A 25,315-nucleotide genomic window follows, 5' to 3' on the forward strand; every position below is an offset into this window, starting at 1 on the left:
ATGCATGCTAGGTTAATTGGTGACTCTAAATTGCCTGTCGGTGTGAGTGTAAGTGGTTGTCTGTCTATGTGTCAGCCCTGCGATGAACAGGCGACTTGTCCAGGGTTAACCTCGCCTCTCGCCCAATGTCAGCTGGGATAGGCTCCAGCCCCCCGCAACCCTTCGGGAATAAGCGGTTACAGAAAATGAATGAATGGTCCTCGACCAAATTCTACTGTCTAAAACAAGGCAATAAAAATTGTAGCATGCATAGGAATGCTTGTCATTGCTGCCCCCTGGTGGTCGGAAGTATTAATAATTCTTATCAGTGGTAATGTGTACAGAGATAGCTATAAATGTATCAGTTGTCTCTAAAATAATATGGCAGTGTGCATTAATAAGAGAATTAAAGTAGTCCCATTTATCTCAATGGTCGGAAGTCAGAGCTGGGAATGACATCATACCTGATTTATCTGTGTTCCAGTAAAAATCAGAAAAAAACTTACTGCAAAACAATGCAATAAAATTTTGAATTTGATTAGTGAGGTTCCATTTGACTTCCTGAGTCAGAAATCCAACTTCAAGGGGCATTCCAGTTGAAATTTCCAACTGGGAACTTGGACTTCCGAGTTCAAATGGATTGCACCATTAGAGTGCTTTTGATCTTCTTATCAACCTGCTGCAAACCCTTCAAAAGCGAAATAAGCATATTTAATATAATATATATATTGAACTATTCCCTTACCATTTTTCTCATCAAAACTGTATTGTTTCATAATAAATTTGTTTTCACTGTCACTGGATGTCAAACCGTAATACTTTCTTAACAATTAAAATGCTTCTCAGTAAAACCTTTGAAGTGTTGAAAGTTGGCATGTAATGCTGCTCACAAATGTACTTTTCTTTACTTCAGTCAGGAACACTGTTGTCATAGATTTAACCGTTTATTGCATTAAATGGAAATACAGTTCTGCTTGGTCCTGATGGCTTCACCCTTAAGATGTTCTCTAGATTAGCCAAGCACCATGCTAAACCATAACAGTGAGCACAGTGTAAAAAAATACTGAGTATACAAGAGTGGGGCTAAAGCAAGACATGAATACCATTTAAAGGCCAACTGTGCAGTATTTCCCCCAAAACAATGCATATGCAATAACATCATACAAAAATAATTCTTCTTAATCGTCACTCACGACCCACTAGAAGTGTGAGGCGGAGCCTGCATCTGTGAAGACCTTGCCCTGTGCCTCTACCTTCTTATTTTTTCATTATTTTGCTGCGTTCTGGAAATTTTACCAACCCAAAGCAACGGTATATGATGTCCTTGGAATGAGACTCTTTCTGGTGCATTTGTAAACAACAACTGATGAATCATACCAATTTAACCTTTAACCTTTGAGCCATGTCAGGACTTTGAACTAGAAGTAGAAAGGTGGTGGTAGGGGTGGTGGAGGCAGTGCTTTGCCTGCAGCAGCAGTGAGGAAATGCAGCCTTATTGTGAGAATGGCCTCTGATTGGTGCATGACTGATTAGAAATGATTATTCAATCAGCGGGCTGTCAGCTGATTACAAGTGGGGCGTAAGATGTCCGTGTCCTGCATAAACTAGCAATGCTTCATTTATTCTGAGATAGTTCCAGATTCAAATCAAAATGGTGGTGCTGCTACCAAAACTAACATCAGCAATACTATTGAAAATTTTCAAACGATACCCTGCCCCATTTTTTTTTTACATCGAAATGACACCAACAATATGAGACCTAACGTCCAAAAATCACATGCCCTTTGAATCTACGTGTGATTTTACCTGTAATCTGAGTGAGTGCTCATTGTGACTGTGGTTTCATGTATCTGTGTTTAAACAGAAAGGGAACACGGCCCTGCACATTGCAGCCCTGGCAGGGCAGGAGCAGGTGGTCACAGAGCTGGTTAACTACGGGGCCAATGTCAACGCTCAGTCCCAGGTGAGACTCAGCGCTGCTCTCACTGCGGTGATTAAAGGACACGCTACGTGAACTTTACTGTGTGAAACCACTGTAGTATCTATTGCAGTTCCATCTGTTAACATGTGTCTCTGTTCCTATATTTCTGTGTGTTGCTGTTTCCTCTCTGTGTACATCCTCGTGCGTGCATCTGTGACTGTCTTCCTATCTCTCTGTTGCTTGTGTCTCCTCTGCTGCCGTGTGTGTGCGTGTGTGCGTCTTCCTGAGACAGAAGGGTTTCACTCCACTCTACATGGCTGCACAAGAAAACCATCTAGAGGTTGTGAAGTTTCTTCTGGAGAACGGAGCCAATCAGAGCATTCCAACCGAGGTACTGAAGAACTGAGAGAAGTTTGCAAAGACGAACCTTCCCAAATTCCTCAATCCCATCCCTGCTGATCCAGACTCGCTGTGTTTCCATTCTGTTTCATTCTCATGAGCCTCTTTCCTCACATCTCTCTCATTTCCCCTCCACGTGTCAAGTTCTGAGTCTTCTAACTCTCTCTTGTGTGCTGCAGGATGGATTCACTCCTCTCGCCGTCGCTCTTCAGCAGGGACACGAGAATGTCGTTGCCCTGCTCATCAACTACGGCACCAAAGGAAAGGTCCGCCTCCCTGCGCTGCACATAGCAGCACGCAACGACGATACACGCACAGCCGCAGTGCTTCTGCAGAACGACCCCAATCCTGATGTGCTCAGCAAGGTAAATGTGTATTTATGATAGCTGCAGATGTTTGGAGTCCTTGTTTTCTAAAAGGCAAAGTTAATGAAGGTGACATGTACCCATCCTGATGTGTCCCTGCAGACTGGATTCACTCCCCTCCACATTGCTGCACACTATGAAAACTTGAACGTAGCTCAGCTGCTGCTCAACAGAGGAGCCAATGTCAACTTCACCCCAAAGGTAGGGATGAAATAATGTTGTTGGGAGGTTCAGGGACTGTTCCGATTGTTTGATGCTGGGTTGTATGAGATACTTCTTCGTAGTCAGTGTATCATCCAAAGTAGATGATATGGATTGCACACAGTTTGGAGAAGAAGAGAGGAGTACCAGCACGGAAGCTAAGCAATGTCCTGGCATGGACAGAGTCAGCAACAAGATGTATTTTAGCTACTTAAAAAAGTTTTTGATTTGGTTTGGAGAGAGTAAATTTTCTACCAGAAAAGGTAGTTTGATGGCCTATTAAGTGGTAAAAATATTTAAAATATAGTGTGCACTTTAACTAATATTGATTTCTTTCAGTGGACCTTTTTTTTAAGTAGCTGAAGTATGTTTAGTTACTGACCTTGTCCACAGCATTTCATTGCTTAGCTTCCTTGCCAGTACTCCTCTCTGCTTCTCAAAACTGTGGGCATGCCGTCCAGCATATCCTGGAGATCTGTTTTTACATATGCACCTATACATCCTAACTATACCCTGAGAATCAGATCAGGAATGTGCCCTTTCACACATGTAGTACGTGTGTGTACAGATACTCTGTATAAAAACAAAACTATACAGGCAAGCATCTGCACACCACACAGTGGCATCAACACGCCCACTTGCTCACTGTGTGCACACATCCGGCTCACCCGGATTTAGGAGTAGGGAGCTGGCAAGATTTAGTCTGGGCCAAAAATCCTGACATTTGTGTTCTTACATACAGTTCCTCTAGGTAGTGTGTGGATAATTGTAGTGCATGTGGGTTTTGGTAGAAGAAGTACCTCATACAACCCCTCTTCAAGAAATCCAAACTATCCCTTTAATCTCCGTCCTTTCTGTCTGTTATCATTGTGCGTGCTCCTGTCTAAATTCATCTGTTTCTCTGCAGAATGGTATCACTCCTCTGCACATTGCATCCAGACGGGGGAACGTGATCATGGTCCGGCTCCTGCTGGACAGAGGAGCTCAAATTGATGCCAAGACCAAGGTGCAGCAGACGTCTTTCCTTCCCATTGGACTAAATCTTTGATTCCCTCACTGTTTCTTATTTGATGCATCATTAACTAAATCAGTACCAATCATCTCTCTCTCCAGGATGAGCTGACTCCTCTGCACTGTGCAGCCAGAAATGGTCATGTCAGGATTATTGAGATCCTGCTAGACCATGGAGCTCCCATCCAGGCAAAGACCAAGGTCAGTATAGTGTCTGTATAATTTTTTGAAGTGCTTGTTGTTATAAAATACCCGTTTTTGTCACAAGAGGCTGAAGTGCACTGCTACCCCATGTTCTAAATAGGACTAAAAGCATTCTTGTTTAATTCTCCATTGACTTTATACACAAAGTATATTGTGTGTTTGCAAAATTACTGTCATGAAAATGAACTGAACACCATTTGGTTTGGGAATTAATCAAATCAGTGGCTTGTTTCAGATAGATAAAAGTTAAATGTTGTGATCCATTAGTCAAACACGACCATAGATTTATCTCTTGCTGCTTCTTGTTCTGATTGTTTGTTTTCACAAAACAAGACAAGTTGTTTCTTGTTTTTCCAGGGATAGAGCATCAACACATTGTCTTGTTTTTGCAGAATGGCTTGTCTCCAATCCACATGGCAGCACAGGGGGACCACATGGACTGCGTCAAACAGCTCCTGCAGTACAACGCAGAGATCGATGACATCACACTGGACCACCTCACCCCTCTGCATGTGGCGGCACACTGCGGCCACCACCGCATGGCCAAAGTACTGCTGGACAAAGGGGCCAAACCCAACTCTCGGGCACTGGTCAGTGACACACACTCACTAACACTATCACACACACTCAGTTCATCAGTTCAGAAGTTGATTTTAATGTTTATATTGATGATAACTGTCCTTTTGGTTTTTACAGAATGGCTTCACTCCTTTACATATTGCCTGTAAAAAGAACCACATGCGTGTGATGGACCTCCTGTTGAAACATTCTGCATCATTAGAGGCTGTCACAGAGGTGAGAGAAGAGGAAAAAGGGTGCATAACAACAACCCATCACTGCTTTGAATATATCTCTAATATTCGTCCCCTCTTCTGAACAGTCTGGCCTGACCCCGCTGCATGTGGCTTCATTTATGGGTCATCTCAACATTGTGAAGATCCTGCTGCAGAAAGGAGCTTCTCCCAGCGCCTCCAATGTGGTGAGTTTCCTCCTGAAATCTCCAGTCCAGCACAGATAACCAGTTCACCTCTGGACTGGTGAGGTTGTTGTCGTAGTGATGAATCTGAGTGTGTGGTTTGTCTCTCTGTGTACGATCAGAAAGTGGAGACTCCTCTCCATATGGCATCTCGGGCAGGACACTATGAGGTGGCGGAGTTTTTACTGCAGAACGCAGCACCTGTGGACGCCAAGGCCAAGGTACAGATTTCACACGCAATGCATCCATTCTTTGTAGTGGGCCGTGTTGGAGCTGGATTTTGGTGCACAGTTTGCATGAGTGTTTATTTGTTCCGTGTTGGTTTTATTTTGTAGTTGCTGCAGCACAAAACCCATGCAGTACAATTCAAACCTCATTGATCTAGTTTTATGTCTGTGCTGTGCAGTCATTCAGCATTTATAGCCTCAGTTACGCTGCCACCTAGTGGACATCACCTTACTCTACAAAGCAGTCAAACAGAAGTAATACTGCTACACAGCTGCTATAACAACCGTTGCGACATCCCTGCATGTTATAATGTCTCTCCACTCCCTGTCAGGATGACCAAACCCCCCTGCATTGTGCTGCTCGGATGGGCCACAAAGAGCTGGTGAAGCTGCTGCTGGACCACAAAGCCAACCCCAACTCCACAACCACAGCAGGCCACACACCCCTACACATCGCTGCCAGGGAAGGTCACGTACAAACCGTACGCATCCTGCTGGACATGGAGGCTCAGCAGACCAAGATGACCAAGGTAAAGCCTGCTTAACCGTTGCTGTTTTGTGCTGTCTGTCTGGAAACTGTCAGTCCAAATAGCTTTGTTCTGTAACCACTTCTTTGTCGGTGCCTCTGCAGAAAGGCTTCACTCCACTCCATGTGGCCTCAAAGTATGGAAAGGTGGATGTAGCAGAGCTGTTGTTGGAGAGAGGAGCCAACCCTAACGCGGCTGGGAAGGTAAGAAAAACATAAAGATGGAGTCAGAAGATGAATAAAGCTTTGCTTGATTGACAAAAGTCTGATGAACTTTTGATTCTGTTTCTGCAGAATGGTCTGACTCCGCTGCACGTTGCTGTACATCACAACAACCTGGATGTTGTTAACTTGCTTGTCAGTAAGGGAGGGTCGCCACACAGTGCAGCCAGGGTAAATAAAAAAACGATACACAATTAATTCATGCTAAATGAACCAGTATTAATCAGTCACATATTTTTTCTAACCACAACTCTTGTCTGCGCTCCAGAACGGCTACACCGCCCTCCACATAGCATCCAAGCAGAACCAGGTGGAGGTGGCTAACAGCCTGCTGCAGTACGGAGCTTCAGCCAATGCTGAGTCACTGCAGGGAGTCACACCTCTCCACCTGGCCTCACAGGAAGGAAGGCCTGACATGGTCTCCCTACTCATCTCTAAACAGGCTAACGTCAACCTCGGAAACAAGGCAAGAAAAATTATTCACAGTTAAAGGATCATTTAGTCTTTTTAAACTAAAAATAATCTGTGACTTGATTTGATCTGTGTTTGGAGTATCTGACTCTTCTGAATCTGTTTGCCCTCAGAGTGGATTAACCCCGCTGCACCTGGTGGCACAGGAAGGACATGTTGGCATTGCAGATATCCTGGTGAAACAAGGCGCTTCAGTCTACGCTGCAACGCGGGTAAGACCTCTTCAGTCTCATGACGATCCTAGAGTCAGAGGAAAACAACGGTTTGAACCACAGACTGTAAATAAAGATGGACACCATGTCTTGATGATGCCAAAATACCCCAGATATGAGCACTGTCATCTTACACTGATGATGTCATTTTGAGATAGAGTCTGTGCATTAGTGATCAGCATTTGAGTCATACTCATGCTGTATACATGCACGTTGTATGAGTCATATGCTTGTACAACCAGCTGGCTCAACCAGCTGTCGATCGTGATGTGAAACCCTCTTTTTATAGCATCAAAAAAGTAATTCAGCGCAGTGTCACCACCATATTGGTCACATCAACACTTGCCTGTGATCAAATCCATGTAAACGGTGAAGCTGCAGTTTTTTTTTCTGTATAAAAAGCTTAATGGTTACATTTCTCAACTGGTTCTCAACCACCATCTTGTTATCTTCAAGGGTTTATGATCTACATAGAGCAAGAAAAAAACATAACTAAAAACTACCTACTCCTCGTAGATCAGCTGCAGCTCCCCTGTTTACTTGTACTTGTTGACGGGCAGTGCTGTGCATGAATGTGCTAAAAGAGCAGCGTGAACGTGGACATGAACAACAGTCATTCCTGAGAGAGATAACAGCGCTCACATTGTCAGCTCACAAAAACAGAAGTACGATTGCAGCAGAGAGAGGGAGCATGCAACTATGAACAGAACTGTTGAGGTGATATAAAAACTTTGCATGAACTGTGTGAACTACACTGTAGACCGGAGTTTGTGTCACAGTGAGAAAGGGTCAGGCAGATCCGCATCATATTCACTCGTCTCCTCTGTCACATCTCCCTCTTCACCTCCTTGCAGTTCACATGCACTGTGGTGCGTTCAATTTGAACTGGAAAGCCAGAATTTCGACTTTCAAATTTTATAGACTCCAGTGTTCGTGGTAGGAGGAGCTTCTATCTGAAATGTATAAATTAATTTTAAAAGACGGAAGAAATGAACATGAACTACTTCATTTTTGGGACTGTGAACTTTGAATGTGAAATGAACTTTGAGCGTGTGAACATGCACAGCACTGTTGACAGGCTCTATAAAATGGCGGCGTTTGACCTTATCAAAGACTTATCAGTGTAGAAACTACTTGAGCCGTCCACTTTAAGCCAGAGTGTCTGTGTGATGTAGCATAAATAGTCTGATGATCTCAAAGCAGAGGGTTATGTTACTGTCAATACATGGCTGACCCTTGAGGCATCGCTTGGATCACTTAGACATTTTGAGCTTAGAGTAGCTCCACAGCAGTACCTCGTCATGGAGTTTTATCAGATTAATACAGATGTGTAGAATTATAAAATATAATGTGATCAATACAGCAGCACCACAAACCGAAGCCTAAAGAATGAACAGCTGAATTAACTCTACTTCGACACAGTCTGGTTTTATCAAGGTGGTAGAGCTTGTTGTGAGACTCTTGTACTGGATGTTATTAGAATGTCAAACTGTTATTATCATCCTTATTGTTATTGTTCCTATCAAATACGCAAGAAATAATTTCATTATCTTTTGTTTAATCCTGAATTGCAGCCTAAATGCAGTCTTTATCACTGCTCTGTTCTTAGAGATGATTCTGCCGTGTGGATTTGAACCATTAGTTTATGTAATATTCATGAACCATTCAGACCCAAATCTGCATAAAGTATTCAAATTAAAAGGTCATTAATACACTCAAGTTATGATTTTGTGATTAAGACTTTTTACTATTTTTCTCTCGCTGTCAGATGGGTTACACCCCTCTCCATGTAGCGTGTCACTATGGCAACATCAAGATGGTGAAGTTCCTGCTGCAGCAACAGGCCAACGTCAACAGCAAAACAAGAGTGAGTGCCTCCTGCTGGTTTTACATAAAACTACAGCAAAGCCAAGTTACACTGTCTCCGTCTCGTTCATCAGGAAATATAATCACAGAACATTACATAGTTAAAAGCACACATTGTGGCTGTGGCAGGGTTTTCCTGGATGAGAGCTGTTACCTCTGGCCTTTATATATAAAGAGGAATGATGGCATTTCACCTCTCTTATATTTCATTCCTGAGCCTGAGCTGCAGTGTTTTCTGTAAAGGAAATGAGTAACTGTGTTTGAAACATGATTTGATTTGCTGTTCATTGCTCTAGTAACTGATGGACTTTAAAACAGGAAGATGTTTATTTATATCTGTATATATTTTTCTATTCTATTTAATCAGAAATAGAGTTGTTTTTTCTGAAAAAGTTGTCTGAGGATGGTTACATGTATGGCTACATCCAGTGATAGAAAGATGAAAATCTGTCCTCAAGTACAAGTACTGTTATATTACTAAATATTACTCAACTACAAGTAAAAGTACTAGTGAAAACAGCCATTGACATTTGAAAAACTGGGAACAGTTGAGTTTTGTTTGTTGTTTTGTTTTGACCACTTATTTAAATTATTTCTGATCAATTTGCTGTCGAACAATGAGTTGTTCCAGTAAGGATTTTAGGTTTTTATTACAATACTGATGTTCTACATCAGCTACTCTTCCTACAAAACATAAAAACATGACAGCTGTTAAGACACATAAAGACAAAACCACAACATTAAAAATATCAATGAAGTCTAACAAACAGCATTTTTTTGCAACATAATAGTATAGTATTATTCATATACACATATACAGGCCTTTGAAAACACTACTATATTTCTAATTTTGTACACATATAAAATGAAATCTTACAACATAATCATATACATTTAGATATTCATCTATTTAAAATAAAAGAAATAAATATTCAAAAGGAAATCTACAAAATGTGGTTTCAAGCAGCTCTTGTCAGATTACAATTGTACCCTTGTACTGACAGTTTTATTTTTATGCAGCTGGCTTGTTGTGATGTGTCTCAGCCAGATGTTGAATGTAAAGGGATTTAGATGAATTTTTAAGAGGATAAAGTCATGTTTGTAACCAGCTGCTCCACACAATTCAGAGAGAAGATGTTATTTCATTTATACATTTCATAAGTAAGAATATATTCTTTGTCTGTCTTCCAGCTTGGTTACACTCCTCTGCACCAGGCGGCCCAGCAGGGACACACAGACATTGTGACTCTGTTGTTGAAGCACGGAGCTCAGCCCAACGAGACAACAACAGTGAGCAAGAACACACCTCGTCTTCCTCAAAATCATCCGTAAAGTTTGGTTTGTAGATATCTGATCCAGCCTGTTTCTCTCTGTCTCATAGAATGGTACTTCAGCTCTGGCCATCGCTAAAAGGTTGGGCTACATCTCTGTGATTGACGTCCTAAAACTTGTCACCGAAGAGACAGTTTCCATGGTGAGAAGTTTAGAAATGCTGCTATGCCCTCTGGATACAGTGCTGGCATTATGTGGCAATGATAATCGCATGGAAATATTAAAGTATTAAAGTTACACTCCTCTACTGTCCTCTTCTTCTCTGTGTGCCCTGCAGACAACCACAGAGAAACATCGCATGAGTTTCCCAGAAACAGTGGATGAGATACTTGACGTGTCTGAGGATGAAGGTAAAGCAATTAAACTTACAATTATTATTAATCACGTCGGAAGCAATCGACCATGATGATGTTATCTAAACATTACTTCCTGTTGAATGGGTCTCGTAAATATATTCAATTTTTTCCAACTCCTTTTGCCCTTTTTTAGGAATTGCACAGCTAACATTAGGTATGAATGTCTCTTTCTTTCTCTGTGTGGCATTCATAGGTTGTTGTAATAAAGTGTGTGGCTCCATTTCAAGCTCACTTTCTCCATCTTTATTTCCCAGCCTCGCTATCTCTCGTGTTCCCACTGTAGTGGTGCTCACTGTGATGGTGGCTCTGGTTTCTCATTGGCATGCACCCATAGCACCCCTGTCTATAACCTTTATATGTCCCCTCAATAACATCCTCATTCTCTAACCCCCCAGGTGTCTTTTTTCCTCCATGTTATGACGGCAGTCCTTTTTTTTTTTTTTTTTTTGTTACAGTTGTGGTCATAGTTAATACATAAAGACCACCTGTTATTACTAATGCCAAATCAAATTCAAGAAATCTTCGGTTAAAACTTGCTCTGTGCATTATCAGGTCATTGTGGACTAGTGTTGTCTTTTCGGAGTCATTGCTTTGAAATATGTGTGTGTAGTTACAGTGTCTGCATTGTGGTGTCAATCATGTACCGCATCGTTTTTAGCTGTCTTGTGTTTGTGTCATGTGAACTGTGTTTGTTGGGTCGGGAGTTTCAGGGGAAAACGTGTTTATATCAACTAGGTTTGAGCGAATACTCAGCTGAATCAAGTATCTAGTGCAGATAATACTTAATACGAGTATCATCAAAATGAAATGTGTCAATATCCATACTTGTGATTAAGGAAAATAATCATTGGGTAGCCAATACTACTATTTGTTGTGTTTATTGATAAACAAAACTCATTCATTCAAGTTTATAAAAAAATGTTCTGTAGTTCTGTGGTAGTTCTCATACTCTTGTAATCAAAAATATTGATCTGAGGCACCCATACCAAGTATGGATAAGGATACAGATATTTTAGTTGGTTGAACAGAATCAGATACAGATAATTATGTACTAGCTCATCATCTCACTCTCAAAGTTCTCATAGTCTTAACATAGCATTTTTCTTCCAGATATTTAATTCAAGAGCTAGCAGACAACAAAAAACAGAGCTGAAAGGAGAGTGAATGTTGGACTTGTATTCATCATGTTGGACAGAAACACAACACCATATACATGCTAAAATTGTTCTGGAACTGCTGGATGTATAAATAAGCGACAGCTAACTAGTTTACCATATTAATTTAAAAGTGATACGTCAGCTCACATATCACAGCTTGTTCCTTGTGCCAAAAAAAAAACACACTGCAGACTTAACTTTTAAAGGGATAGTTTGGATGTTTTGAAGTGGGGTTGTACTACCGGCAGGCACACCAGTGTAGGAAGCCAAGCATTGTACTGCCGTGGACAGAGTCAGCAGCAAAATGTCTTACTTTAGGAGTACACTATATTTAGAATATTTTGAACACTTAATCTTGCTGTTAGACAGCATTTTCAGACAAGAAACCACCGGTATATAAGCCAAATATTGCTTTCTCCAAAGCAACCAGACTTCTTTTGCAAAATCAGTAAGTTTACGTTGCAGAACACAGGACTTTATTTGTGTTACTGTGTGACTTCTGTGTTTTAAAGGGGTAATTCAGATTCACCAAAGTGACACAATAACAAACAAACTAACTGATCAAGGCAGTAGTAAACCAGCAACTCCTGCGTTCTGCTAGTTGGAATTAATGTTTTTACCAAAGGAGTCTGGTTGCTTTGGAGAGAGAGATCTTTGTCAGCAGAAATGGCAGTCTGACGGCAAGACAAAGCAGTCAAAATATACTAAATATAACATGCACTGAAACTGCTTAGCTTCTTACATTGGGACTCCTACTGCTCCTACTGAGGGCGTCCTGAAAAATGAGATAAGAACCTCATACAATACCAGTTCAAATATTCTGAACTATCCCTTTAATGTCTGAAGTTTACCACCACTGACAATGATGTCAGAGGACATCTTGTCTTGATATTTTTAGTCCCTTGATAATTCAACTGACAGATTGTCACTGTTGCTCTAAATATAGAAAGTAGCCGAGTCGCCGTCTTAAAGACACATCTCATTTCCGGCACGGTAAAATGATATTGACATGGTATCTGATGCTCACGCTTCGATACGGCAACACTGTCGTCTACACGACGTGGCACACATGCATGGTACACAAGCCAGAGAATATGCGGGTCGTGAGCTGCCTCATATGAACCTGTGGGAAGTGCAGTCACGGAGTCAAACATAGGGTAATGACACCTACGACATCACTTTGGCTCTGGACTGCATACAGACACCCACTCACTCACACAAGCTGTACTGATACAGTCACAAATTCATACACGCAGGGAAGACTAACTGTTGTTGCTGGTGAAATCTTGAAAATTGCTGCATGTTTTGGGGGGTAAGTAAGCAAAACCCACCAACAAGACTCAGAGAGCAGCTTCTTTTGTCGTTGTGTGTTAGCAGGCTGATGCTGTTGTGATTGTCCCTGTGTCTGTATTCATGTATTTTAGAGTAAATCTCCTCATTCATCGTTCTCTGAGGCGGTTGATGTATAAAAACGGCAGTTCAATAACTGTTTATTCACACGACAACAAATATTACTGAATGAGATTGTGCTGATGCATGCTCTCCCCAGAGATAGTGCACAGTGCACTTCGACTGTATAATGCTGCTGTTTCTAACTGGGAAACGGCAGACTACATTTATGAGGAGTCCTCTCTTATTTCGACGTAGTTATGTTTAAGGATATAGAGTCAAAAGCTGTACTTTCAGTGAAGCTTCCTACAGTAAAAACCACCACTTTTCATGGTGGTCAACTTTTTCTTTTCCTGTTTTCTGTAATTACATATGCTATTTGCTATGCTCATCTATGTTGAAAAGAAAACATATTTTGAAAATAGTTAAAAGATGTTGCAGGGAAACAGTAAAAGCTACATATGTAATTACATCTTAAAGGTCCAGTGTCTAAGAGTTATGGCAGAGTTATTGGCAGAGTATGGCAGGAGTGGAATGTATAAAATGTTTTCATTAGTGTATAATGACGGGAAAATAAAAAAAGTTTTGTTTTTGTTTGTAAAATGAACCATTTATATCTACAGAGGGCAGAGTCCACCATGCTGCATTGCCAATTTTCGGCAGGAGGGGTGGGAAAAACAATTGAGTTTTAAGTATTTTGATTCTGTTTTATATGATTCCAGAATCTATTTATTTACTGCTAAATTGATTATATAATATGCAAATAACCACTGCCACAACAACAACAACAAAAAAAGACAATAACTTGTTGCGTAAGTTGTGTAATTGCTACTTTATTACTTTTTTATGTATGCAATGTAATAAACATAATATACATACAATGAAAACACTGGTCAATTTTAGGCAGCAGGGGGAACATTGTATGCCAAAAACAAGACAGTCTCTAATTATTCAATTGCACAGTGTGTCTGGGATCAGAGTGATCGATCACACAGTCAGAAACACCAGAAAATCGATGAAGACACCACATGTATTTTTCACTTGCCTGAACACAGAGTTTACCTACCCTATCTACCTTGCTAGTTACAGCTAATAGCTCATGTTTGCAAAATACTAGCAAAGTGTAGCTGGTTATCTAGCTAGTTACAGCTAATAGCTAATGTTACAAAACGTGGTTGCAAAAAACTTTAGCTAACAAGCAAGGTAATCTACAGGTCCCCCAGCAACATCTTTAATCCATCTTCAAATTTAGTTTTCAACATAGACGAGTGTAGCACATATCATATCTAAATACAAGAAATAGGAAAGGAAAACAGTTGAACAAGCGCCACTGAAACAGACGAGAAAAAAAAAGGGGCTTACTGTAGAATTTATTATTAAGTGTTTGTGGTGTTCTGAAGAAGTGGCTGCATTTAATTTTTTGCCGTTGTCTAACAGTAATAAACTCAGTGTACAGAGCATCGTCACTAATGTCTCATCTCACCAGTCTAACCCCTAAAATCACAGAGTCATCTTCTAAATCCTGGGTTATCATGTTTTTCTAACCCTTCTGGTTAACCCTCTTGTTCTTTTTCTTTTTCTCTTTCTCTTGTGCTGTTTCACCAACCTGACCTCGGTCTGTTCGCTCTCTTTGGCATGTTGTTCTCTGAAGGAGAGGAGCTCTTGGGGACAGAAGGGGCCAGGTACATGAAGATGGATGACATGAAAGACCATGATGACGATTTCCTCTCTCCCAAGAAATCACTGGAGTACGAGAGAGGGCTGGGCACAGCGTAAGGGGGGCTGGGTGGGGAAGCAGGCGAGACAGCCAAGCTGGTAGCCACAAGCTAATAGGTGGATGGATGGATAGAGGGGGATGCACCATAGACACTCACTGAAACACCAGGGATGAGCACTTGGGAGGAGATGTAAGGAACTTCCTCAATCTGACTTGTGTTTTGCTCTTTCTGTGCAACAGGAATTACTCGCCAGCCATTCCCAGGATCCCCAGAGTCTCACCAGAGACCGTTGTCCTGAAAGAACATGAGGTAGAACAGGTACTGCACAGAAAAGCATGAGTAAGATACTGAAGGGGGACTCCAGCTGTTTTGTGCTTCAGTTGCATAACGTTTCTGGGACTTGCAAAACACTGTTCAACATTAGTGCAATTTAAGCAAATTAATGGTCCAAAATAAAAAAAATTGAAAGTGTGTAACTAGATGCAGATGTTCTAGTTTCACCCTTCTTGTAACTGGACATTGTACATGAGAATGCCTCCTCAGCGGTCCTTTGAAGGTTAATGATGTATCTTCTCCATAACCACTGTAAAAATAGCACTTGAGAACAGAGGCATAATCTTTCATCGTAGCCCTCTCCATATCACATTCATCTGATGAGAGTGCAAGTAATACACTTTAGGGTTCATATAAAACATTATGCTAAACAGTGTTCTTTTGAGAATGCCATGAACAGTTTGTCTTTCTGTCTGTTGTAGCAACACACTCCACTTCCACTGCCCAAAGAATATGACGAGGACTCACTGATCCCCAGCAGCCCAGCGACAGAGACGTCGGACAATGTCAGCCCGGTCGCCAGTCCCATACACACAGGGTCAGCGGAAGAAAATTCACCACCCAATATCTAATATCTAATATCTAATATCTAATATCTGATCTGGCAGCTAAGTGTCACAATCTTTGTCCAATAACAGGTTCCTGGTCAGTTTTATGGTAGATGCTCGAGGCGGCTCAATGCGAGGCAGCAGGCATAACGGTCTGCGTGTCATCATCCCTCCGCGGACCTGTGCGGCACCCACCCGCATCACCTGCCGCCTGGTGAAGCCGCAGAAGCTGACCAGCCCCCCTCCGCTGGTGGAGGGAGAGGGGCTGGCCAGCAGGATCATCTCCCTGGGTCCAGCTAGCATGCAGTTCCTGGGGTGAGGAAGCAACTGAAACTGGGCACGGTCAAGATTGTTGCACTTTCTGAACACTCAGTTTGTTATTGCATTTGACTGAAGGTTATGTAAAAATGAAATTATAATACCCAGTGGATAATGTTATAATTTATTGCATAACATTTACAAATCTGGGTTCCACTAACTCCAATTAAATCATGGTTTAACTTTAAATTATGTTATACCAAACTATAAAACTAGCTTAAAATTGCAAAATATTATATTGGACCTCCCTTTAAACCTCAGTTTTGTTTTTACTCTAAACCAGGATTTAATTTGATTCTGTTGCCCCAAATATTTAAACTGCAATGTAAAATGTGAATCTAACTTTAAACTTACTCTTTTGAAGTAGCTACCATTGTTTTAATTGATTGGCCAAATAGTCAAGTTCCTTATAGAAAGTTGAGGGAAAACTCAACCCAGTTGAGTTTTATATTGCATCTCTTCTTTCTATCACTAACATTAGTTGGTCTCTTTACTCTTTTTTTCTTATTATGCTATTATCTGTTTTTAATGTTTTAATTATTTAACCATATTGCTCCATTAATTTGGTCAGCAAGCTTTTCTCAAAGGAGAAGACATTTCTTTTCCAACCCATCATGAGTAGACTAACCAGGCTAACTAACTTTTTAGCTAGCTAGCTAATAAACAATGTAACATTTGACCTTTTTCGCTAGCTAGCAAACAATGTGATGTTCTGTTAAGAAATACAGAGACACCAGATCCCAACAGCATTATTATATTTTTTTTATAATTTGGATAAGCAAGCATCTCCATGTTGAATTAACTCATTAATAAACTATGCAACTGAATTTTAAAGACAACACAATTTTAAATCTGTATTTACTCATTTTAAACTTAGTTTTTCTAAACTGTGATCAGAACTAATTTTAGATTGAATTAATCTTTGTTCATGCAGCCAAATCTTTATTAATTTTAAGCAATTATGATGTTTTTTTCCTAAAGTAGTAGCATACTGATGAAAGGAATACCCTATTGTGCTTATTATTATTCTCTATATTTGTTGTAAATACAAATAATTTACACTTGTTCATTTATGGTTGTGTGTGTGTTTTTTGTCAGACCGGTGATAGTGGAGATCCCCCACTTTGCTGCTCTGGGTCGTGGTGACCGGGAGCTTGTGGTGCTGAGGAGCGAGAATGGCTCAGTCTGGAAAGAACATCGCAATCGTTACGGTGACGAGGTGCTAGAAACAATCCTCAATGGCATGGATGAGGGTAAGAGTTTAAATGCTTCATGCTCGATCTCAGGCTGGCGCTTGCTTGTCTCGCTTCTTGAGAATTGAAACCTTCTCGTATCTCCTCAGACTTGGAAAGTCAAGAGGAGCTCGGGAAGAAGAGAATCCGTCGCATCATCTCCACCGACTTCCCTCTTTACTTTGCTGTCGTTTCGCGGGTCCAGCAAGAGAGCGACCTGATTGGACCAGAGGGAGGCTCGCTGACAAGTAAACTGGTGCCGATGGTCCAGGCCACGTTCCCTGAGACGGCCGTCACCAAACGAGTCCGCCTGGGGCTGCAGGTGAGGTGGGACGATGAGGAGAAGGAAGGAGAAGAAAGACAGAATCGTTAATGCCTGTGTTGCCTGAATAAAAAGCATGTTGGATGTACAGTGATTGATCTTGGAATGACCTGATCATGTCAGTGCTTGTTTTCCTGATTTTCTGTTTTTGTTTTTTTGTTTTTTGCTTTTCACATTTATAAAATACCTTTTTGCCTTTTATTTCACACAGTGCATGCACCTGGCACCTTATACAACTGTGAACCGCTCATTTAGTGCTGATATGTTATTGTCTGTTTTACCTTCACTAATGTATTTATGTCATCAGCAAAGCCCTGTAATTCATATATTTAACACATTAATTTCAGATGCCTAAATTCAGTTAGTGAAACATTACCTGCATTCTTGCTATAGCCATGAAAGACTGTGTTTGAGTTTGTACCTATTGTCCAGTGGTTTTGGTATCATGAAGGTCAGGAAAATGTGCTAAAAGGCCTTACTTTTAGAAGAACTCCCCTGCACTAAAAGAGGTGACACCTGAGGACCTGAGCTTTTAGCCCCTTTTTTTGCATGCTTGGCTACACTTTCCAGGCCTTAACGTTTTCTCAAACATAGACACCAAAGACAAGATAAATATTTTTATTTTTTAAGATGACATATTTATAAGGGTCCTATGAAATGAGCTCTTTTTTCAACAGCCCCACGTTTCTGTCTATCTAATCAAATTGAACTGTCCCTCTTTACACAAATACATCCACTTGTGATTTAGCTCTCACTGTCTACTGTCCTGACCCAACATCAAAACACAAAATTAATGATATCATTTCATTAGCTGTAAGGTCAGAATCAGAACATTTGGGGAAGGGATTTTTTAATATGGTTAATTTGCAGATTACACTTTCTAAAAGCATCAGTCACATCTTCAATCATAAGATTCCGTTTATTTTGGCTCAGTTATACTTTTAATTTTCATTCATTTCAGTTTCAAATAACATTTATTAAAGTTTCTGAACAGAAAGTATATTAAATGCCACCTTTCCTTCCTTCATAATTCTTTGCAGTGTTATGTAACACTTTCTAGGACACCTATGTCTATAATATATTACATTATCATGCATTATAATATGCTTAAAGCACTATATAAGTAAGTAATAGTAAGTACATTATAAGTACTCATAAATATCAATAATGTTTTATAACAGTAAATGTAGCACATTATAAAACATAACAACACGTATTATGATACCTCATAATTGCTGGTCACTCACTGGCATTTTATTTGGAAAGGATTAAAGTCTCTCATAATACACTCACCCTAACCCTTAAAGAATGGTTAAATGAAAAGATGAATAGCAGGAGTAAATAAAAAAAAGAAAGAAAAAAAAGTAATGTTAATTTATTATATGTCATTTAGGGAATAGCATGATTTTACTTCAAGCACCCAATGACTATTCAGAGTAACTAAAGTATTATGAATATGAGTGTTTATAACTATAATTGCAGATAATGATAATAAGCAGATTATAATGTATTGTAAATGTGCTTACTATGCATTGTAGGCATTGGCATCATAGAAAGTGTTACCATTTATTTATATACATTTTGCTGACTTGGTATTTCAAGGTTCTATTTGCATGTTATTTCATTTTGACAAGTTAAATATTACACACTGTTTACAATCTGTTTTGCAATGTGTTCTTTCTCCTGACAAGATTTCAATTCCAGTTCAGGACTCTGATTGCATTAAAAAATATTTTTAACATACATTAAACATTTCTGATTCAAAAATGTGTAGGTCAGCAACTTATGATTTTTAATTATCAGATGGAAACTTGTAATTATAATGTCAGAATATGCTTCAATAAACCAAAATGAAAGGTAGATAAAGTGTAAATGGACCTTCTAGAAACATGAATTAAGTTATGACAAGCTAAATATGTCTTGTAAACTAACAGCTACATATTGCCTTTAACCTCTAAGTTGGAAATAGTGAATGTAATTAACATAGACAAATTCAGAATTCACTTATATATTTTAACTATTTCATAATTTCTAGGAACATATCTATTTAACTATGATGTTGCTGTAGTAGTCATGTCATGAATGGCCTTGTGAAAAGCCACAGTGCCTTTTTCTTTGATATCATTTTGTATTAATGATTGTAAAAGCTTCATGTTAACACACATTGTTACGTTTTGCAATAAAAAAGAGTTATTAAGTCCTACAACCACGTTGTGTTGCTATTGTCTTTTCCAAACCATGAAGTGTTTTATTCACTGTGGACTTCTCTCTCTGTTTCTTGTCATCTTTAATTTTTCCTTCTTTTACCCTTTTCCTCATCTATTGCCCCATCATCCACCTCCCATTATCTCATTTTACCTGATAACATATTATCCCAACAATCTGTTCTTATAATCTCCATTGCCTGTTCACATTTCCCTCTTCTGTCTAATTTCCCTTTTTTCTTCCATATCATCAAACCTGTGCCTGTGTTATGTACCCCCTCTCCATCATTTACTTTCAACCCCAGGCTCAGCCAGTTCCAGATGAGCTAGTTGCAAAGCTGCTGGGTAACCAGGCAAACTTTAGCCCCGTGGTCACTGTGGAGCCTCGGCGGCGCAAGTTCCACCGGCCCATCGGCCTGCGTATACCGCTGCCCCCGTCCTGGAAGGAGAGCCCTCGAGACTCTGGGGAGGGCGACACCACCAGTCTGCGTCTGCTTTGCTCTGTCATAGGTACTATGCCACGACTGGGAGATGTGTGGGTGTGGCAGAAAGTTTGTGTGCATGTGTGTGGACAGGAGCGGTTTCCTTCTATGCTGAGGAGAGATATATGGTGCAAAACTGCTGATTTGGTGAAAGCTGTCAGTACCAAAGTTGGATAAAAAAAGAATTTGTTCTTTTTTGTACAAGCACTGTCACCATGAGACTTTGTGACCTTTGCCCTTTCTCATCCTGTCTGATACCCAGGTGGCACAGCTCCAGCCCAGTGGGAAGACATTACTGGCACCACCAAGCTTCTGTATGCTAATGAATGTGCCAGTTTCACGACCAATGTTTCAGCACGGTAAGTTCACAACATAGCCATCGCCGATAAAACTCAGGTTAATGTACAACCCTGATTCCAAAAATGTGTGGACGTTATGTAAAATATAAATAAAAACAGAATCCTTGTTTTTTTGTAAATATACACTCATTCTGAATTTGATGTCTGCAACACCTACCAAGAAAGTTGGGCCTGAGGCGTGTTTACCACTGGGTTACATCACCGTGTCCTTTAACAACATTCAGTAAGTGTTTGGGAATTAAGGACAATCATGGTTGAATTTCTTTCCGATTCTTGCTTGACATACGACTTCAGGCGCTTCACTGTCATATTTTGTGCCTTCTGATGCACCACACACTTTCAATGGGAGACAAGTCTGGACTGCAGACAGGCCAGTCTAGTACCCAAACTGTGATTTTACTATGAACCAATGCTGTTGTAACACATGCAGAGTGTATCTTGTCATTGTCTTACTGAAATAAGCAGGGACATCTCTGGAAAAGACATTGTATGGATGGCAGCATATGTTTCTCCAAAACCTGTATCTACCCTTCAGCATTAATGGGGTCCTCACAGATGTGACAGTTACACATGATGCCATAGGCACTAACACACCCCCATACCATCACAGATGCTGGCTTTAGAAGTTAGTGTTGGCAACAGTCTGGTTGGTCCTTCTCTTTATCCAGAATGATACAACATTGTTGATTTCCAAAAACAATGTGAAATGTGGACTCACTCTGTGTCCGTCCATCTCAGATGAGCCCGGGTCCAACAGAACCTGCCAGCATTTCTGGATGTTTTCCAAAGCATTCCCAAGCCCATGTCAAATTCTGTATATAATTATGTGACTTTTTAATGCACTTCCACCTGAGGGGTCAAAGGTCACGGGAACTCAATGTTGGTTTTCAGCCTTGCCCCTTATGTGCAGAGGTTTCCCTGGATTTGCAGTTATTAGATTCTGGTTTATTTATGTTTTACACAACACCCCAATTTTTTGGAATTGGGGTTGAAAGTCTCTGCTCTCTCTAATCATTCTAGCAGGCAGCTCGACTGTGATTAAGAATAGAGTGTGATTACATGTCGTTGTTTCCTCTCAGATTCTGGCTGGCAGACTGTCCTCGGACAGCTGAGGCCGTCTCCTTCGCCAACCTGCTGTACAGAGAGCTGTCGGCTGTACCCTACATGGCCAAGTTTGTGGTGTTTGCCAAGATGAACGAGCTGCGTGAGGGCCGCCTCCGCTGCTACTGCATGACCGACGATAAGATGGATAAAACCCTGGAACAACACGAGAACTTTACAGAGGTGGCTCGCAGCAGAGACATAGAGGTCAGTTAAGGGACGACTGCAGTGAGTCATACTGAGGTGGTAAAATTGTAGTTTTGTGTTGAGTATTCCCAGTTCGTGATTTATTTATTTTTATAAGGGGGATGGACCCAGTCTCTTTCATTCGCGTGCAACTAGTGAACTGACTCATGAATGACTCTTGGTTCTGTATTTTATTGCCTCATAGTGTATGGTTCAGAAAAAATATATATATTTATCCAGGATGAAACTGACATCAACCACAGTCAAACACTTTAGGCTAACTGCTTAAAGTTTGTTGAGTCAAGGAAAAACAGTTTCTGCCATTGTTTCCACTTTGGCTAATCCCTGTGTCATGTCTTGCAGGTGATGGAGGGTATGCCGCTTCACCTGGAGTGTTCAGGGAATCTCCTTCCAGTAAGGAAGGCCACCCAGCAGCCTCGCTGCTTCAGCTTCCAGGCTTTCAGAGATAACAGGCTTCCTGTCTCTGTTAAGGTATTGTCTTACAACTTTTCAATATTCTTTGTCCATTACTGTTAGTCCAATAGCTCTATCCACCACTCTTTATATGTATTTGTCTTGTGTCTGTGTGTGTCTCAGGTGAGAGACAGCAGTAAAGAGCCCACTGGATTTCTGTCTTTCCTGCGTAAGACCACCAAGTATGAAGACAGCCAACACGTACTCTGTAACCTCAACATTACCATGCCTCCATGTATTAAGGTAAAGCTCCCAAACTTTGCACTGTCAAGACACAATTTTATTAAGTGTCACCTAACAAAATGACACCATCCAATATAGGGCTAAGATGAGTGAATGATAAGAGTGAAAATATAATTCATAATATACATTAATCACTTCACTTGAATGAAGACAGCAATTCTTCAGATAGTCACATATAATCTCCAATAACACTCTGCCTTAGTGTCAAAACTGGAGCAACGTCTGTATGGTGTTTGACATGATGTTTCTCGAAAAGGACACATTTTCTGATGATTTTCAATGATGTAACAGTAAAGTCAATGTCCCTGATATGACAGACTTCAGTGTTGTTTGCTTCTCATGTGCAGATTATTGGGAGTGAAGACCGGAGGCGAACTCTGACACCACTGGCTTTAAGAGAAAGATACAGCGCCCTAAATGAACCTGCTATGGGTACGAGGCTCTCACTCTCCTATTTATAAATAATTATACCTGGTGGAAGAAGTATTCAGATCCTTCACTTGAGTAAAATTACTGATGCCACACTGTGAAAATACTCCACTACTTAAAGTATCAAAAGTAAAAGTAGTCATTGTGCAGTGAAATGTTCCTTACAAGTTTTTTATTATTATATCTGATATTTATGGATTAATATTACTGCTGCATTGATCTGTATGTTGCATTTTACTGCTGTAGATGTTTAAGGCTGAGCTAATTTTAACTACTTTATATACTGTTGGGTAGTTTAATCTCCCACAATGCATCATATTCTATAAGATCATCTTATATTTATCTTGTGAGAACCATGTATCTTAAAAAGTCACTATTCATGACCTTGAAAAACAGCTCTGTTTTCACCTTTGTGACAGTGTATTTTCCATTTTCTCTTATTTTAGGTTATTTAGTTTAAGCTATAGAAGTAGTTTTCTATGCTAGTAATTTTCTAAACACATAAAAAACATTTCATCCTTCAGTTTCCTAAGTAAAGTACAAGTACCTCCATTTATTCAAGTACAGCACTTGAATAAATGGAATTATTTACTTTCAACCACTTATTTCTTATGATGATCTAATTAGTATGAAACCATTTCTATTTTTTGCAAAGGTTTCTTTTTTTGTCTGCAGCAGTATTTTGTATACAGAATCAGTGAGCGTTGCAATGCAGGGATAATCTCAACTTTACAGAGTGAGATGTTAAATCGTCAGTTCTGCTCTGGTCTGTGCAGCATCAATGAGCGCCATGGAGAGGACGGAGCTGAAGATGGCTGTGATTGCAGAACAGTTGGGACTGAGCTGGGCTGGTAAGTGAACATACAGAATATACAAAATCTGTTTTTATTTGCTGTAAACAGTCCATGTTTACCTTATGTCTGACAAGCTTGCCGAGCTCGCTGCTGATTAAACAAAGTTATAACATGGCAACCAGCCAGTGAAACTAATTACTTTCTGTTTTCCTGCCAAGAGCCATAGCTGTTTGACAGAATATTCTGCCTCTCGTGGATGGAGCCACTGTGAAGCAGTGCACCGTCTCAAGAATAGGACTGTGTGTGCACTTTAACTGCATGACTCACAGGTGAAATGATATAAATATTTCCTTCATCCACTTGATCTTCTCTGACTTATTTTCTACACAGAGTTGGCGCGCGAGCTTCAGCTCAGCGTGGATGATATCAATAAGATCCGTGTGGAGAATCCCAACTCGCTGCTGGAGCAGAGCTCCGCGCTGCTCAACCTGTGGGCCACACGTGAGGGCAAGAGGGCCAAGAGTGAGTATATGAGAGCTGAGACTGCTGTGAACTTCTTCTCTCATCCCTCCATGCCTTTATTTACGCTAGTTTCTGTTTCTTTAATGGTCAAGTGTGGAAGTTTTACAAGGATTTATTGGCAGAATATGGCAGAAATGGAAAGTGAATAGTGTATAATCACCTGAAAATAAGAATTGCCAGGTTGCACCGCCTGACTCTAGATACAGCTTTTAATGTTTTTCGCAAGTTTCACAGCCACCTTAAGTTTTCCTCAAATGTGAATCAACCAGGACGTCGGCCATATTACTGTTTTGATGTCAAGAAGGAAAAGTCTTGCCTATGTCACACTTGATTCAGCACAGTAGTGATTGACTCAATACTGCAAGGCAATATTTTTTTTCACAGGAAGGTGAAAGCATATCCTGCCCTACACTACCTCTGATTGGCTCACCCTGATATTCTAGCCCTAATTCTTCTCAATCATGCTCCTCATGCCTTAACCTACTAATAACCCAAACAACCCAAACCAACGAAGGCAACAAGTACAAGCCAGCGCCAAGTATAACACAGGGTTGCATAACAAGATTCTGCTTACAGCCCCTTTATGCTGCTCATAAAACAAAAATTATATAAATGTGTGAGGAAATAAGTCATAAAAATAAACATTTTCTATGGTAGAGTTCAGAAAGTGTCTTAGGATGCACCTACAGCCTGAGGAAAGGTTTGCACATTGAAAGAAGCGGCATGTAGTCTCATAAAACTTTCACAAATCTTGCAAATCTAGCATTCCCTTCTAGATACGACCTGTTTTAAAGCTTCAGGTTTTGCACTGTGGGAGTCATCATCTTGGATTTTTGCAACCTGAACATGTGCAGTACAGACGAGGGCATGGAGCTGTGACCTGAGCAGTGCTTGGAATTGGCTCATCTATTTAGCAAGAAATAATGGTGACCTGAATGGCCACAAAGTTTTTGTCTTACAGCTAAACAGTACATCAAAATATGTTGCTAAAAACATTTTGGGCAAGAAATAGGTGATGTAGTAAGAGAATCTTGATCCATATTTGATCAACTCTGCTTAGTTTGACAGTTTGATTTGAGTTTCAGGAGGCTCCATTTGAAACCGGACACAAAACGGCAGCCACTGGTAGCAATCTGTCTTGTATTACAGCTAAACAGTATACTGAAATATCTTTCTACAAACATTTTTGCAGAGAAATAAGTGATGCAGAAATATAATCTTCACAACACAACAGTG

At 40.3% G+C, this 25,315-nt stretch overlaps 1 protein-coding gene across 1 annotated transcript in view; it reads left to right on the plus strand.

Moving 5' to 3' along the window:
* The window catches only part of ank1a (ankyrin 1, erythrocytic a), a 67,888-nt gene that overhangs the window by 18,094 nt on the left and 24,479 nt on the right, over positions 1 to 25,315 (plus strand). The window contains 34 exon segments of the mRNA XM_084728877.1: positions 1,844 to 1,942; positions 2,193 to 2,291; positions 2,479 to 2,664; positions 2,767 to 2,865; positions 3,773 to 3,871; positions 3,979 to 4,077; positions 4,473 to 4,670; positions 4,777 to 4,875; positions 4,961 to 5,059; positions 5,179 to 5,277; positions 5,616 to 5,813; positions 5,915 to 6,013; positions 6,104 to 6,202; positions 6,300 to 6,497; positions 6,616 to 6,714; positions 8,483 to 8,581; positions 9,772 to 9,870; positions 9,962 to 10,054; positions 10,190 to 10,262; positions 10,402 to 10,422; positions 14,466 to 14,586; positions 14,772 to 14,850; positions 15,288 to 15,403; positions 15,504 to 15,728; positions 16,830 to 16,984; positions 17,074 to 17,285; positions 19,795 to 19,999; positions 20,234 to 20,330; positions 21,410 to 21,638; positions 21,981 to 22,109; positions 22,215 to 22,334; positions 22,682 to 22,766; positions 23,540 to 23,614; positions 23,948 to 24,079. Coding sequence (XP_084585003.1) covers positions 1,844 to 1,942; positions 2,193 to 2,291; positions 2,479 to 2,664; positions 2,767 to 2,865; positions 3,773 to 3,871; positions 3,979 to 4,077; positions 4,473 to 4,670; positions 4,777 to 4,875; positions 4,961 to 5,059; positions 5,179 to 5,277; positions 5,616 to 5,813; positions 5,915 to 6,013; positions 6,104 to 6,202; positions 6,300 to 6,497; positions 6,616 to 6,714; positions 8,483 to 8,581; positions 9,772 to 9,870; positions 9,962 to 10,054; positions 10,190 to 10,262; positions 10,402 to 10,422; positions 14,466 to 14,586; positions 14,772 to 14,850; positions 15,288 to 15,403; positions 15,504 to 15,728; positions 16,830 to 16,984; positions 17,074 to 17,285; positions 19,795 to 19,999; positions 20,234 to 20,330; positions 21,410 to 21,638; positions 21,981 to 22,109; positions 22,215 to 22,334; positions 22,682 to 22,766; positions 23,540 to 23,614; positions 23,948 to 24,079 — 4,234 coding nt within the window.

Source organism: Lutjanus erythropterus, chromosome 10, assembly GCF_056507025.1.
Source record: "Lutjanus erythropterus isolate fLutEry1 chromosome 10, fLutEry1.hap2, whole genome shotgun sequence".
Classification (NCBI taxonomy): Eukaryota; Metazoa; Chordata; class Actinopteri; order Lutjaniformes; family Lutjanidae; genus Lutjanus; species Lutjanus erythropterus.